Raw genomic sequence first — 14,267 nt, forward strand, 5'->3', positions numbered from 1 at the left:
CTTAGTGGCGAGGCAAGCAATATATGGCCCCAATATTAATGCTTCAGATCGGTGCTTTAAATAGTATTTGCGAGGTGCGTGCTGCTTCCTTGACTTGTTGTATGTTTATGTTGGCCAATTTGAATAGATATGCTTTTTATGGTGTGCTTTCTTTTTTTTTTATTTTTTTTTTGTGTATTTGGTGTGATCATATGGGACTTCCAACAAAGCTCAACTTCCGGTTAGTCAAGATGTTCTAGCCCCGTGTGTGAATTGGTGCTGTGCATCTTCTCATCATGTACAACCAGTGTTATCTAAAACGCGGATCTTGTTTACACTTTGTTTGCATATGAAAACAACCAGTAAATGGAGACTCCTACCAAGTCAGACCCAAAACATCTGGCTGAGAGGAAAAACCCATGGTATGCGGTACTGGTAACAATGAGCTCATCATCACACACACTTTAACTGGCTAAGTTTGCTTCCTGAACGCTTAGATTTCCATCTTGGAAACCTTTTAGGTTAAAATCCAGGCATTTTAAAGCCAGGCCCGTATTTCCTGCTGTACTCGTGTTGTCTTTAGCTAAGCTTCTTGTAGGAACAAGCTCTGACATGCGGTTCTCCTCATGGAGTCTGACAAGTACCGTAATAAAGCAAAATGTATTACATCAGTTGCAATGCATTCTGGCTAAACAACCATAACTTATATTCAATTATAGCAAGTAGTAATATTAAAACAAGACAAAAACATACAGGCGATCACACTGTCATCAGCCCAGAGACACTTGTCAGCTTATTTTCATTTATTTGTGCCGAAATTATGATTGCTAAAAAAATATTTTTTTATCGTAGCGGTGCACCTTTTCTGTTTACGGTTTTGCTGCCTTAGGCAAGAGGGCAGAGGCAAATGCTGCCACCATCCAGAGATCAAAGGCTGCCCCAGTGAGTCAGTAATCAGCTGTTAGTCCTAAGACTTCTGAGCCTTTGTGGTGAACAGTTTGACCTCTTTGAACAGCGAACCTGAAAAACTGTCTGTGAAAAGGGTGAATAGGAACATGAAAGTAAGTGCCTTTTAAATCAAGAACTCTCATGAAATCTCCTCTTTTTAAAATATTTGCTACCGATGAGAGCGACTCCATCCGGAATTATTTTTTTTACCACCCTGTTTACCTATGGCAAGTTGATAGGCCAAAAACTTCTGTTTGGCTTTTTTGGACCACAAATTGTCTGGAATAGGTGCCCAACTCTCGTTCTTCTACTGGGACTAGTTCTGTTACCCTCATCTCCTCTAATATTAGAACTTCAGACATGGAAGCGGACTGGTAGACACGTAAAACACAGGTTTGGAAGCTGGCAAAAATCTACCACATAATATCAAGTCTACCCATCTTTCCTGCTGTAAGAGATTCAAACTCCTATCATTCATTGGTCTGGTCCTATAGTGAGGCTAGCTTTATGTCTAATCCATGCATTAAATTCCCTCACTGTATTAGCCTCTACTACTTCTGCTGGGAGGCTGTTTCATTTATCTATAACTCTCTCAGTAAAGTAGAATTTCCTTACATTACATGTAAACATCTGACCCTCTAGATTTATACTCTTACCTCTTGTTCTAGCATCACTCCTCCTTTCAAATAAGCTTTGTTAAATTAATTTAAGTATTTAAATCTTTCTATCACATCTCCTCTCTCTCTTCTTTCCTCCAAGTCGTACATATTAGGATTCCATAGTCTGTTTATACTGCAAACCATTCACCATTTTTGTAGCCCCAAATCTCTCCAGTGTGTCAATATCCTTCTGGAGATAGGGTCTCCAGAACTGTACAAAATCCTCTTGGTGAGGTCTAACCCGACATCTGTAAAGTGGCAGGACCACCTCCCTCCTATTGCTACTGATTCTCTCAATATACAACACAGCACCCTGCTTGCTTTTCCTGATGCTATATTGCAGTGTTTCCTTACCTTTAAGTCAGCATGGCTGCTAAGTTCCTCTCTTCCATTGTTACTGACAGAACAGTGTCTAATGCCTTACTAAAATATCTACAGCTCCTCTCTGGTTTATTATTTTAAAAATAAAGTCAGTTTATAACTGTTGTAATAAACATGTATTGTTTCTGATCATGAAAACTTTTTACTTCCAGATATTTAACAATCCTATCCTTTAACATGGTTTGTATGAATTTGCCAACTATAGGTCGGCTTAGTTGGCTGAGTCTTCCCTGCTATCATTTTTGTGAAGTGGTACTACAGTTGCCAATTTCCAGTGTTCTGGAACAATTCCTGCCAATGATGACATAGAAAGTGACAGATAAGTATCCCTTCTAGTCTGACCAACAAACTGGTTCATTAAGTCCGCCAGTGGTGTTACAAGGATACTTTGATGCTCTTTTAATAACTCTGGGTGTATCCCATCTGGTCCCATGTATTTAGAAACCAGGACCTTTCACACCTTCTAATTGTTTCAATATGTCATTTTGGGGGGCAATATTCTTGAGTGAAATGTAGCAAGCCTGCTATGATTGTCAACAAATGTCTACACTAATGAATTTATAGTAACCTGATATTTTAGGTGGTATTCCTCAGATGCATATAAAAAAGAGAAAAGGCAAAAATCATAGTATACACTGTGCTAGAAATCAGCCTTAAACTACATAATAATTGCACTCACAAATTACTGTATTGGCCGCACTTTTCCCCGCCCGGGACATGCAGTTCCGGGTGCTGGGCAGGTTTTTTTTTTCTCCATATAGCCCTGCTGCAGGCAAGCATCAGGGTAAGGATCCAGATCCCCCGCAATGCTGCAGGGGACCTGGATCCTCCTCTCTGGAAGCCACTGGCCATCTGCACAATGCAGACAACCCCTGCTGCGGTCGGCACTTCCCGGGAGCACTGCCACTATAACGGAGCACCAGTGTTCCAAATTTCTGTAACTGTATAATATATGCTGACTAACTGCATAATAGATACCAAAAATGTTAAAATACATATGTATTCCTGTTTATTAGATAAAGTACTGTTAACTGTTTTACTATTCCACTCATGCGTATTTTTTCTTTAAAAGAGCTAAGGGTGCGGCCTATAATCGAGCCAATACGGTAACAATCAAAAAATAATGTTATCACACTCCTTAGATCCCCATCGTTTCGAATATACGATCAGCTTATTTATCTCATGGTGCAGGAGAGAAATAAAAAATCGTTGTGTACACTGTATGTTATGATATGTTTATAGTATATTTGACATTGCACTCACAATAAAACAAGTGTAAATGAATTAATCTGAATCAAACCACCAGTATTTAGTAGCGTTTTTATCATCAGCACAGTCCTCTCACAGGTAGCCAGTCCGCGTATGTCCGTTTTTCCACCAAATGAGACAAATTGTTTTTGCTAAACTTTCACCAAGCACAGGTGGACAATTGTATATTTGTATTTATTTGTATTTTGTGAAATATTCACTGGGATTTTGGGTTCTCACCATACTTTTTCATATCTCTACACTACTTCCTTTCATTATTTCTGTAATTAAAATGGACCGGGAACATAGAGTTATTTGTGACATAATTGTAACACTAATTTGGGATAGGTGCAATACCTGCCTGCAGTTCCACCCCTTAAAACTACCACTTATTAATTTTAAAACTACAGTAGCCTTAGATAACTACACAAAAATAAAAAGGTAAGCAAAACTCCATCTGCGAACAGAGGAAAAGCTGTCCATCTTATAATACCTCACACGGCTGCCTCACAGCCTCACCCTGTCAGAGCAGAGGGCGGTTGTGTTGCCCCCATCCTGCACATAAAGGAAGTCAGTTTGTAATGCGCGCGCTTCCTTGGCGCGGCGTCTGTTGCTAGGATGCCAGACGAGCTCGTGCTTCTGTGCGTGACGTAGGCATTAGGCAGTTGAGCGGTAACGTGGGGAAACGTGCAGTGTTTTTTTCTAGGGACCAATGAGGAAGCGAGAGTCCGTTTTTTTTTAAGCCAATGAACGAGCGAGTAGCTGTGAGGCCTCAGCCAATCAGTACGCAGAGTACCTGTAATTCTCGGCGTTTAAACCGCTGGTGCTCCGTTTGTGTGTCGCTGGCGTGAGGGCGACGGGCTTGTTGGTGTTTATGGTGTGAATGACTGCCCAGCTTAGCGGCGAAGGTGGAATAAGAGCGGAAGACGAGAGCAGGTGCGGATCTCTTGTGGTGGGTTTTCTAGAATGCCGTCTCGCGTAGAGGATTACGAGGTTCTCTATACCATCGGTTCCGGTTCGTACGGGAAGTGCCAAAAGATCCGTCGGAAGTCGGACGGGAAGGTGAGCAGTGTTTTTTTTATTATTATTTATTTATTTTTATTTTTTTTTAAAAGGGGGGGTTCTTCCGTAACCGCAACAACTCGTGTGCCGTGGCACTCGTGGTTTCAGACTGTTTGCTGTGTGTCCCCGGTGGTGGCCTCATAGTGCGGCCTTCCCTGCTGTGTGCAGCCATCACCTGGACAGCTCTAGCCAGTATGTGGGGCGAGGGGGCTGCAGCCAGTATGTGGGTGCCGTGGGGTGAGGGGGCTGTAGCTAGTATGTGGGTCTCCACGAGTGTATTAAGATGCACCAGGGTGGGCATTAACACTCTGACCTCCCAGCTGCATTGGATTACAGATCTCTAGCACGAATCCAGTGGCATACAGCTGTTACAACCAGCAGCCACCATCATGTCATTTACTGTCTGCGGTGTAGAACAGGCTGGTTACCTGAAATGGCTTATCCAATGAACCAGGGACCAGCAGTGTAGTGTTTAGAAGTGTCTGTATAATACTGCTGTCCACTGGGATCCAGGCTTGGCTTTTACAAGTCAAGTGGGAAATCCTTATTTTAGATGTCAGAAGAGAGTCGATGTGTTTGCAGATTCTGTCTGAGTGTCTCCTTGTAACCGGTGGAAGGTCGCATTGGCTGATGCTGACAGACTACATGCTGTGACCAGCTTGCTTTACAGCCTCACATTTTGTTTATTCTAAACAGGGTATGTGGTTTAGGCACTGAAAAGATACATGTCTAGATGTATAACTTGTCCAAAATATTAATTTCTGGTTGTTTTGGCTAGAAGCAGCTAATCGGTGGAGGAAAGGGCTTCCATTGGGATTGGTGGGAGCACCCTCTGCATGTGCATGGACTCATTGGAATTCTTTTTATTTTCTTCAGGTACTGGTATGGAAGGAGTTGGACTATGGCACGATGACGGAGGCTGAAAAGCAAATGCTGGTCTCTGAGGTTAACCTATTGCGGGAACTGAAACATCCAAACATCGTCCGCTACTATGACCGTATCATTGACCGAACAAACACCACTCTTTATATAGTGATGGAGTACTGTGAAGGTGGGGACTTGGCAAGCCTTATTGCAAAATGCACAAAAGACAGGTATGCAGACTTTTAACTTGACCCGTCTATAGTTTAAAGACGTGATGGTTTATTGTTTCATGTGTTGTACGGCTGAAAATGCTCCAGCAGCATAAGTAGTGCAAATTTACCCTCTGATGAAATGGCTGTTTCTGCTAGGAAGGTAAAGAATCACATAATCCGGTGGAAGATAAGAGCCATTCAGCCCATCTCCTCTGCTGATTTTTCTAGGTTTCCTGGTGGTCTCGGACCTTAATCAGTCCTTGGTCTTGTCTTGGATTCAGGATAGCTTTAGGCCATCCCATGCATGTGTGGAGAACTTCTAGGCTTCTGCATTTTTCTGTTTGGTGATGAATCTTTCGCATCCTTGGCAGCTTTGAGAATCTTGGTATTGATGACTTGTCTGTATCTTCTGGTATTGCCCACCTTGTTGATGCTGGTGGGTAGCAGTTGCATGGACTACAGTTTTCAGTCATCCTTAATCCTAATGTCTTCAAATATGTCTTCAAAAAATTAGTTGCGTTCTTTGAGTATTGGGCTTAAGCCTTGAGTCTCCATCTTTGTTTTGTTTTTCCTTTCAAGTCTTGGTGTCTCATTCTTTTGCAGGCAATACTTAGAAGAAGAATTTATTTTGCGTGTCTTTGGCCAACTTGCCCTAGCTCTAAAGGATTGCCACAGAAGAGGTGATGGTGGTCACACTGTCCTTCATCGTGATCTCAAACCTGCCAACATCTTTCTAGATGCTAAAAAGAATGTAAAAGTTGGAGATTTTGGATTGGCTAGAATACTTCACCATGACACGAGCTTTGCAAAAACATTTGTTGGAACTCCTTATTACATGTCTCCTGTAAGTGCTGTTACTGTTGAGGGAATTGTGCTTGGTGAATGGCTTGTGTTTTTGTGATTTAACTTGGTCAAGCCTGCTTTGATTACGTATATATGAATAGTATCTAACCCAAACTTGTGTCTGACATATACCCTAAAGATTCCTAGCTAATCTAAATTTCCTTATTTATGAATTTCCAGGAGCAGATGAATAGGATGTCCTATAATGAAAAGTCTGATATCTGGTCATTAGGATGCCTTATGTATGAGCTTTGCGCCCTCTCGTAAGTAAACCACTTTTTACATTGCCTTTTATATTCATTTTTTTTTTTTTTTGTATGATTTTGAGATTACTGCCTGTACGATACATGACATGTCCTGCCTTTTATTTAAGGCCACCGTTTACTGCTTATAATCAGAAGGAACTAGCAGAAAAAATAAGAGAAGGTAAATTTAGACGGATCCCATATCGCTATTCAGAAGAATTGAATAGAATAATTACGACCATGTTAAATCTGAAGGTAAGCCCTGTTATGAATAGACCAGTTTAACAAAACCCATGTACAGTGTATGCAAGTAGCAGAGCACTGTAAAGAATACATGTGGTGGATTATCTTCAAAAATCTCTGAAATGCAGTGTAAAACACTTTTGTTGTATACACAAACCATGATTAAGAAAAATGCGTCTTTTGTTGTATATGCCACTCTGCCCAAGATATGCCTTATACCCAGGGCCGGCCGAAGACTTAACGCCGCCTGGGGCGAAGTTTAAAACGCCGCCCCCCCGCCGACGCCGGGGGGGGGCGTCATTTTAAACTTCGCCGACGCCATTATCTACCCCCGCCCCCCCTCCGGTACTTGGTTTTAAACAGTCCTGCGGCGAGTCTCCCTGCTCTGCCACGGTGCCGCTTGTAATGCGGAGCGCCGGAAATTGACGTCACTTCCGGCGCTCTGCATTACAAGCCGGCACCGGGACCGAACACGGAGACTCGCCGCAGAGGAGAGAGAGAGAGAGAGGCGCCGCGCGGGTAAGCGAAAACCACTCGGTGCCCCTCTCTCTCTCCTCCGCTTCAAAAAAACAAAAACAAAAAAAAAGCCCTTGGGGCGGCAAAGTGCCGCCCCTTCTAAAGTGCCGCCTGGGGCAATTGCCCCAGTCTGCCCCATTATAGGGCCGGCCCTGCTTATACCCCCCATATGCCACTCTGCCTCCCAGATATGCCTTTAGATTCCCCGTGCTCCAGATTCCTTGGTGTCTAGCGGGGCAGGCGGTGGAGGACCTGAAATGCTGCTGCCAGCACTTCCGCCAGAGCTTTTATGAATGTGCACGGGAAGGTTGTGTGATGTTATAGAAGGAGGAGCTGGGTCCCCTGCATCGCTGCATCTTAGTCTTGTAGTCGGACCTCTATTCTGATTAGAAGACTACATCGAATATAAGACGATGGTTATTTTTCAGAGCATTTGCTCTGGTTAAAAAACGCCTTGTCTTGTAATCTAGCAAATATGGTGATTCTGCAGTTAATCAACAACAAATAAAAGAAAAACCCATCCCTTTTACAAAAGTGTTCTGTTAAGAAGCCATCAGGTAGCAGCCAGTCCCAACCTGGAGACTTCTCACACTGACTTCTCCCTCAGAAAACATCAGCACTTTGTAAACCCAAGTGATTAACCTCCATGATCCACCCGTGCCACCCTGCCTGTGCAATGCAGTTAGAATATTGAATGTCTTAGTTCCTTGCTTATAGGAAGGGTTTAAACTCCATCACATGGTGTGCTTAATTGTCATGTCTGCTTCTGTGTCATGATATTTATTGGGTGACCTCTGTACTCTGCCTGTGGCCACACTGCCTGCTGGTGCAGAGCACTACAATGAAGTCCTATTCCAGCAGCAGGTGGCACACAGAGGGTGGTGTTGTAGCGGAGCGATCTGTTGGGAGGTGCAGCACACTGTTACAATTGAGCTGGGGGTGCCTTGGAGCAGCCTGCCCTTGTCTCATTGAGTAATAAACTGGACCTGTGAAAGCTTTATTTCATTGTTTTTTAAAATATGTAATTACTTTTCTATGTATCTTAGGACTACTTGAGGCCCTCAATAGAAGAGATTTTGCAACATCCCCTATTAGTTGAATATGTTCTAGAAGAGCAAAGTAAAATGTCTGAAAAGAAGGTCAGGAGGTCGGCAGAACCAGAGCGTATTCACCAATCTGACCCTGTGTCTTCAGAACTTCGGCTTAAAGAGCAACAGTTGCAAGCCAGAGAGAATGCTTTACGGGACCGGGAAGAGCTCCTAGAACGTGAGTTGCTAAAGCCATGCAGCACTGGGTGGGTGAGGGGAGGAACTGGCTTCATAATTTTACATATTACATACATAAAAACCTAGTAAGTCAATTGTTTGTCAATGGTGATCTTTGGTACTTAAAATTGCAGAGATGCATCTTTTGTACTTCTTGTGAAGATGTAGCAATTATGTCCAAGCCCCTCCATTTCTCAGGCCTTGTAGGATTCATGGATTTAATATTTTTGTACAGAAAAAACTGTAAATTGGGCCCCAAAACAATGTTAGTCCAAAATGTAATTATACTTAATAGTAGAGGAAGCCATTGCAGGCAGTTAAAACCAATTTTGCGTTTATTTTGGGTATGTAGGGTACTGCTTGCACAAACTAAGCTTACAGTGTGCTTCATAGCAAAATGTATGTGTTGTAAAGGAGGTTATAGCACTGTTGGCTGAGATATTAACCTTAGTCACACCAAGTGGGTTCTCTCTACGTTTATATCGGTGCTTAAATATGAGCATTTCCACAGAGAGGGAGCGAGAGCTATGTGTGCGTGAAAGACTGGCAGAAGATAAACTTACAAGGTAAGGCTTTCTTTAACTCTTCTGTCTTCCCCTATCCCCAAATGCTACTGATTTGCTTAAAATTCTGATTTCTTTGTCAATTTGGATGGAAACTGCTTTATAAATTGTGTGTGTGTGTGTGTGTGTCCTTTGGTATGGTAGTAAAATGAGTTTCTTCCTATTTGACTCTTAGGGCAGAAAGCTTGATGAAGAACTTCAACTTAATGAAGGAGCAACGTTTGTTTGGAGCTGCTTTTGACAATGGCCTAGGTATGAGACCGAGGAGGAAACCCTTAGAAGCATTAAATGCCTGGCACAACCACTGAGAAAATGACCAGATATTCTTAATAGATTTTTATACTTTAATGCAGTTTTTTAATCTGTCATGCACTTTGACTGTATTGTCTTGTATATTGAATAAATATTTTGTTTATAAAAGGTTCTGATTTACTTCCATGGCCATAGTTAGGACACTCAGTATCTCCTGTATTCAGAAACAGACAACCACTTTATATCAAAGTTAAAACATCCCATATCCAAGCAGGATTGGGCCTACCTGAGTAGTGTGAGGTGTGTGCTTTTTCAATGGTTCCTGTACAATTGCTTACTCCCTTTTTAAATGAGCACTAGCCTGTCTAAACTACTCAGAGTTCATGGGGTGAATGTCTAACTCATAATATGGAAATCCCACCTACATATAGACAACACAATACTGGAGAATAACTGATGGTGATTTTTGACATAGCCCTGAACCGAGCGGAGCAACCATTCAATAATACCCACAAGGGAGCAATGACAAAGCCTGTGATAGATGGAAGCATCTGCACTAGCAAAGCAGTTTTCTGACGAATTAAACTGTGTCCTAGTCCTGTAAATTTCAAAAACTTAATAAACTAAAAAATAAAAACATTTGGGTTTTATGGTGCAAAATAAAAATGTTCTGTTGGTTAACTGAAAAATCTAAAGTTTATTTAATGCATTCTGCAGGTGGATGTCTGAATGCATCTGTAACACGGAATAAGAAGGTCCACTTTGGTCATGAAAGCAAAGAGAACAGGAGCCAGGACAAGTATGCATTGCCGCAGGAGAAGTGCGCGGAGGTGAAGAAACGGCTCCACGCAGCTGATGTGCGTGCCAAGGCCTTATTTGAAATGGAGAAAAACTATCAGCTGAAAAGCCGGCAGATCCTGGGCATGCGTTAATTTTCTGGATTGACTAATGAGTTGTACATAGTATTTAAACTGTTTTTATAAAATGACCATTCCTTTTAAAACCACTTGGTTAGGTAGGCGTGTTTACCTATTCCACAATTTAAGATTTACCAAACAGGGTAATATTCATGAAACTTTCTCCTCAGTCTTTTAAAAGGCATTGTTTTAATTAAACAAAAAAAGAAAAAGTAATATCTTGTAAGATTAGAATTAGGTGTGTTTGCTGTTTTGTGCGTGGCTGGGGTTGGTTTGGATGTAGGAGCCAACCAAGTTATTTATTCCTTCTATGCATCAGAAAACCAACTAGCTGGGGGACCATTTGAAAATTTAAAGAGACCACTCTTTGCTCTAAGATTTACCGACACGTAGAAAATGAATAAAAATGCCAGTGTCTTTATCTACTATTTGAAGATGACTGCCCCTTGTTCTGTAAAACCCTGGGGGCCAGGAAGTGGCTCTTGGTTGCCATGATGGGCCTGGTTTGTTGAACCCTGCCTTAAACCCAGCTGCATGTCCTCAAACACTTTCCTTTCATGATGTCATAGGAAAAGTCGTTAAAGAGATACTGGACTGTTGGTGTTCTATGGTTTTACATATAGATAATTTTACTTATACCTTTTGGTTAAGCAGAAAGCCCTCATTGTCGGAAGGAAGTCTGGAACTGAACCAATTTGAGTCTTCATTAAAGGGTCATCTGCTGACTTGACAATACTTTAACCAACATCTCCTACCTATGCAGCCAGAAGAATGCCTGATTATTCAATGTTACATAGATGTGTCCATGCAGACTGTCATTCTTCTGATGAAGCACCTTTAGCCATGTAGTGGATCTGATATCAGAATATAGTAGTCCTGGTTGCTGATGTTTGGAAGGGGTCAATAGAAGAGGTGTGCATTATGAGTGAACACCTCTCTTCCGGATGGAGTGGTGAATGAAAGGGGTTTGGGTAAGCATTTGTTAAGGATAATGCAGTTTAGATTGGGAGGCTGGGATATGAAAAGGCTCCTTTGTAGCCAACGGTAAAAAAAAAAGTGAAAGAGAAACAGGTGACGGGTGTGGAATTTGCAAATATGTGGTGACCTACATAAAATGAGGGAGGGAAGGAAAATAGGGAGAAGAAAAACTGGAAAACATAATTATAAAACATTGATGGTAGCAATAACAGCTCCAGGATATGCAGATTACAGTCATTGTGCAATGAGTATAAATCATTTGGTACCCTAACCTGAGTAAAGGTTAGTTTGTAACCCCCATTCATAGGTGTCATGTACATCCAAGGATTAGAACCATTCAGAATGGCCTCAGAGCCCAGGAACTCAACCCACTGGAGTCATTTTGCCTTGCTGGAACATTTTCCCTGGCTGACATTACCATTGACTGTTCATGGATGAGCCTGTTAAATGGGGTCAGTCGCTGTTTTTAATTATTTGAATTAACACATCCCAAAATGTTTGAATACTTGGGCGCAACCACCAGATGTGAAGGTAAGTTCCAATTTCAGTCTGACACTTCCAGCAATGGTCGGAGGCCTGGGGGAGGAAGTAATGAAGCGTCGCAGGAACCCTATACCATCTTGAAAGCGACTTATGTGGGGTTTCTTGTACTTTACTGTGCATAGGGCCTTTGTGTGTTATTAGGAGAATTTCGTCCCATTCCTGATTGGTTATAGTAATGTTTAAATCCCTCACTCAAAGATATATAAAGTAGGGTGGAGAATCCAACTGTGGATAATGATTGTGTGCATAAAACTGATTAAAGGTGTGGGGTCTATTCTGTTGCATTGCATATAGTTTCAAAAGAAGTCAGGTTTTGTGGAAGGTGGCTCTCTCTCAAGGGCTCTGGATCCAAGTGGATCCTTAAGGTCTGTGTGGGGTTTTCCATCAGGTCTGACACTGGTTTAATAGTGGAACCTTGAAGAACATAATAGAAGTGTGGGAACTGCCGTGGCCCACCTGGAGGTCCCTAGAATGAAGTCTAGATTATGTGAAGGAGGGACGCTGGGTAGGTTGCCAAGTGTCCTTTGGAAAGTTGTTTCTTCCAGACATGGAGGATTGGCATTAACAATGGGTGGTCAGTATTGGTAGAGTATCTATTACTGTCTCACAGCCATGCAACAGTTGGGGAATAAATGTGTGAATAAGTATGATCCAGCTAGAAGGAATGGACTACTCCACTATTTGTCATAAGTGGGATGCTATTAGTATGGCTCTATGTCAAGAACCCCCATCCCACCACTATTGCAAGTTCTAATTAGGTGAGTGAATGATGAGGATGTTTAGTGTTTCATACATACAGTAATGAAATATATTATTTCCCCAAAGAAAGGATAAACTCTTCTAGATTGACCAGACAAAATTCACCTCTATTCAGAATAATCAAACACCATTGAATTTACCATCTCTTGTTTCTGTGGTCCAACGGGTCCTTGTTGATATAAATCCAGGTTCAGTTGAAAAAATAAATGGAAAGAAAAATAACTTAAAACTAAACAATTGCCATAAAATCAGCCAGGAGAAGATAGTAAATACTATAAGATTATTAGGTAATCAAAGTAATTATGAATGTAAAACTATGTTCCAAAATTCTGGAAGCCCAAAATCAATTCTCCGGTACCCCTCCTTTTGTCTAAACACAAACTTTTACCATAATCTCCACCTATTGATTGTAATCCTCCAATCAGAATTATGGATTTTACTTATTATAATTAAAAAAATCATAGCATATTTGTACAGATATATTTCCATGATTTACTGCAAAGAGACGTTCCGGTCTAAGGAATGATTTTAAAATCATATAAAACGCCTGGTGTTTGTCCTTGACAACAATTCCTTCTCAGTTATAAATCGGTTTCGGTGGCCTTGCAGAGTAGCAACGTGTGAGATTCACATTCTTTGAGATAAGTAATGTCTACTCCCTAAAATTTCTCATATTATTGAAACTAAATATTTATTTAATCAGCAAATACTTGCCGAAACTATTTTCTTCAAAGCTTCTTTGTTCTCGATATAGAAACAAAAATAAATGTTAAAAAACAATGTATAATATTTTAAAGAGAGTTATGTAGGCAAGAGGTATATTGTATGCAATCCTACCAATATAAAACGGGGAAAACCCCTCTTAACCCCTTCAGGACCGGCGTTTGAGTACTGTGTCTTCCTTTGAAGACTGCAGTTTTTTTTAAAATATTGTTGTTCCATGCTCGTGATTCGCTTTAAAGCGATCACATGCACGGAATTGAGGGGGAGTGGCTGCTACGGATCGCTGGGGACACCCAGCGGTGAGTAGCAGCCGCCCCTCGCGATCCCAGCGTTCATAACGACGCTAGATCACGCATCATCGATGATGTACCTGGTACGTCCCGGTCTGGCGGTGACCTTAAGGTACTTTTGTGGTAGAATCATGAAAAAAAAAGAAAAACAAAATTTTGGAAAGCCATGAACTTAAAATTAATCCGATGAAATGAACACCATAGGTAAAAAAGTGGATCAACTTTTCAAATATGTAACTATCGTAGTTGCTCGATTATAAGAAGATCCCCCAAAATTTGAATATTAATTTAAGAAAAAAAAAAGACTGAATATAAGACTTCCCTATAGGAATTTTTTTTACTAGTAAATATTAATTCATATGTAAACTATATTTTCATATTTAATAAAAACTATTGATAAAAATGCATTTATTTGCCAACTTGCCCCCCCAGTTATGCACATCTGCCCCCAGGCTTGCCAATCTGCCCCCCAGATATGCCACTCTACCCCAAATATATGCCACTCTGCCCCCTGGGCTTACCAATGCATGTAGACAACCTCCGCTGCTGCCCGGGGCTTCTATGACAGAGCACCGGAAGGTCATGTGTCACCAGTGCTCCATCATAGAAGCCCCGGCGAAAGTGCTGGGCAGCAGCAGAGGTTGTCTGCGGGCGTCGCACAGATGTCCACCGGCTGCCAGATAGGAGGATCCAGGTCCCCTGCAGCGCTGTGGGGATCTGGATCTTAGTTTTATAGTCAGACCTCTATTTGAGGTTGGATTAAAAGACGACCTTGAA

The 14,267-nt window shown here is 41.6% G+C and overlaps 1 protein-coding gene across 1 annotated transcript; it reads left to right on the forward strand.

Annotated features, from left to right (window-relative positions):
• The first annotated feature begins 4,016 nt into the window (after window positions 1-4,016).
• Window positions 4,017-10,409, forward strand: NEK2 (NIMA related kinase 2). The gene is made up of 9 exons (XM_053459081.1): window positions 4,017-4,277; window positions 5,154-5,371; window positions 5,957-6,197; window positions 6,377-6,459; window positions 6,570-6,696; window positions 8,247-8,466; window positions 8,977-9,031; window positions 9,204-9,280; window positions 9,998-10,409. Exons 1-9 carry the CDS (start codon window positions 4,182-4,184, stop codon window positions 10,210-10,212), a joined length of 1,332 nt encoding a protein of 443 aa, XP_053315056.1. The 5' UTR covers window positions 4,017-4,181; the 3' UTR covers window positions 10,213-10,409.
• Window positions 10,410-14,267: the final 3,858 nt, after the last annotated feature.

This window comes from Spea bombifrons, chromosome 3 (assembly GCF_027358695.1).
Source record: "Spea bombifrons isolate aSpeBom1 chromosome 3, aSpeBom1.2.pri, whole genome shotgun sequence".
In the NCBI taxonomy this organism is placed as follows: Eukaryota; Metazoa; Chordata; class Amphibia; order Anura; family Pelobatidae; genus Spea; species Spea bombifrons.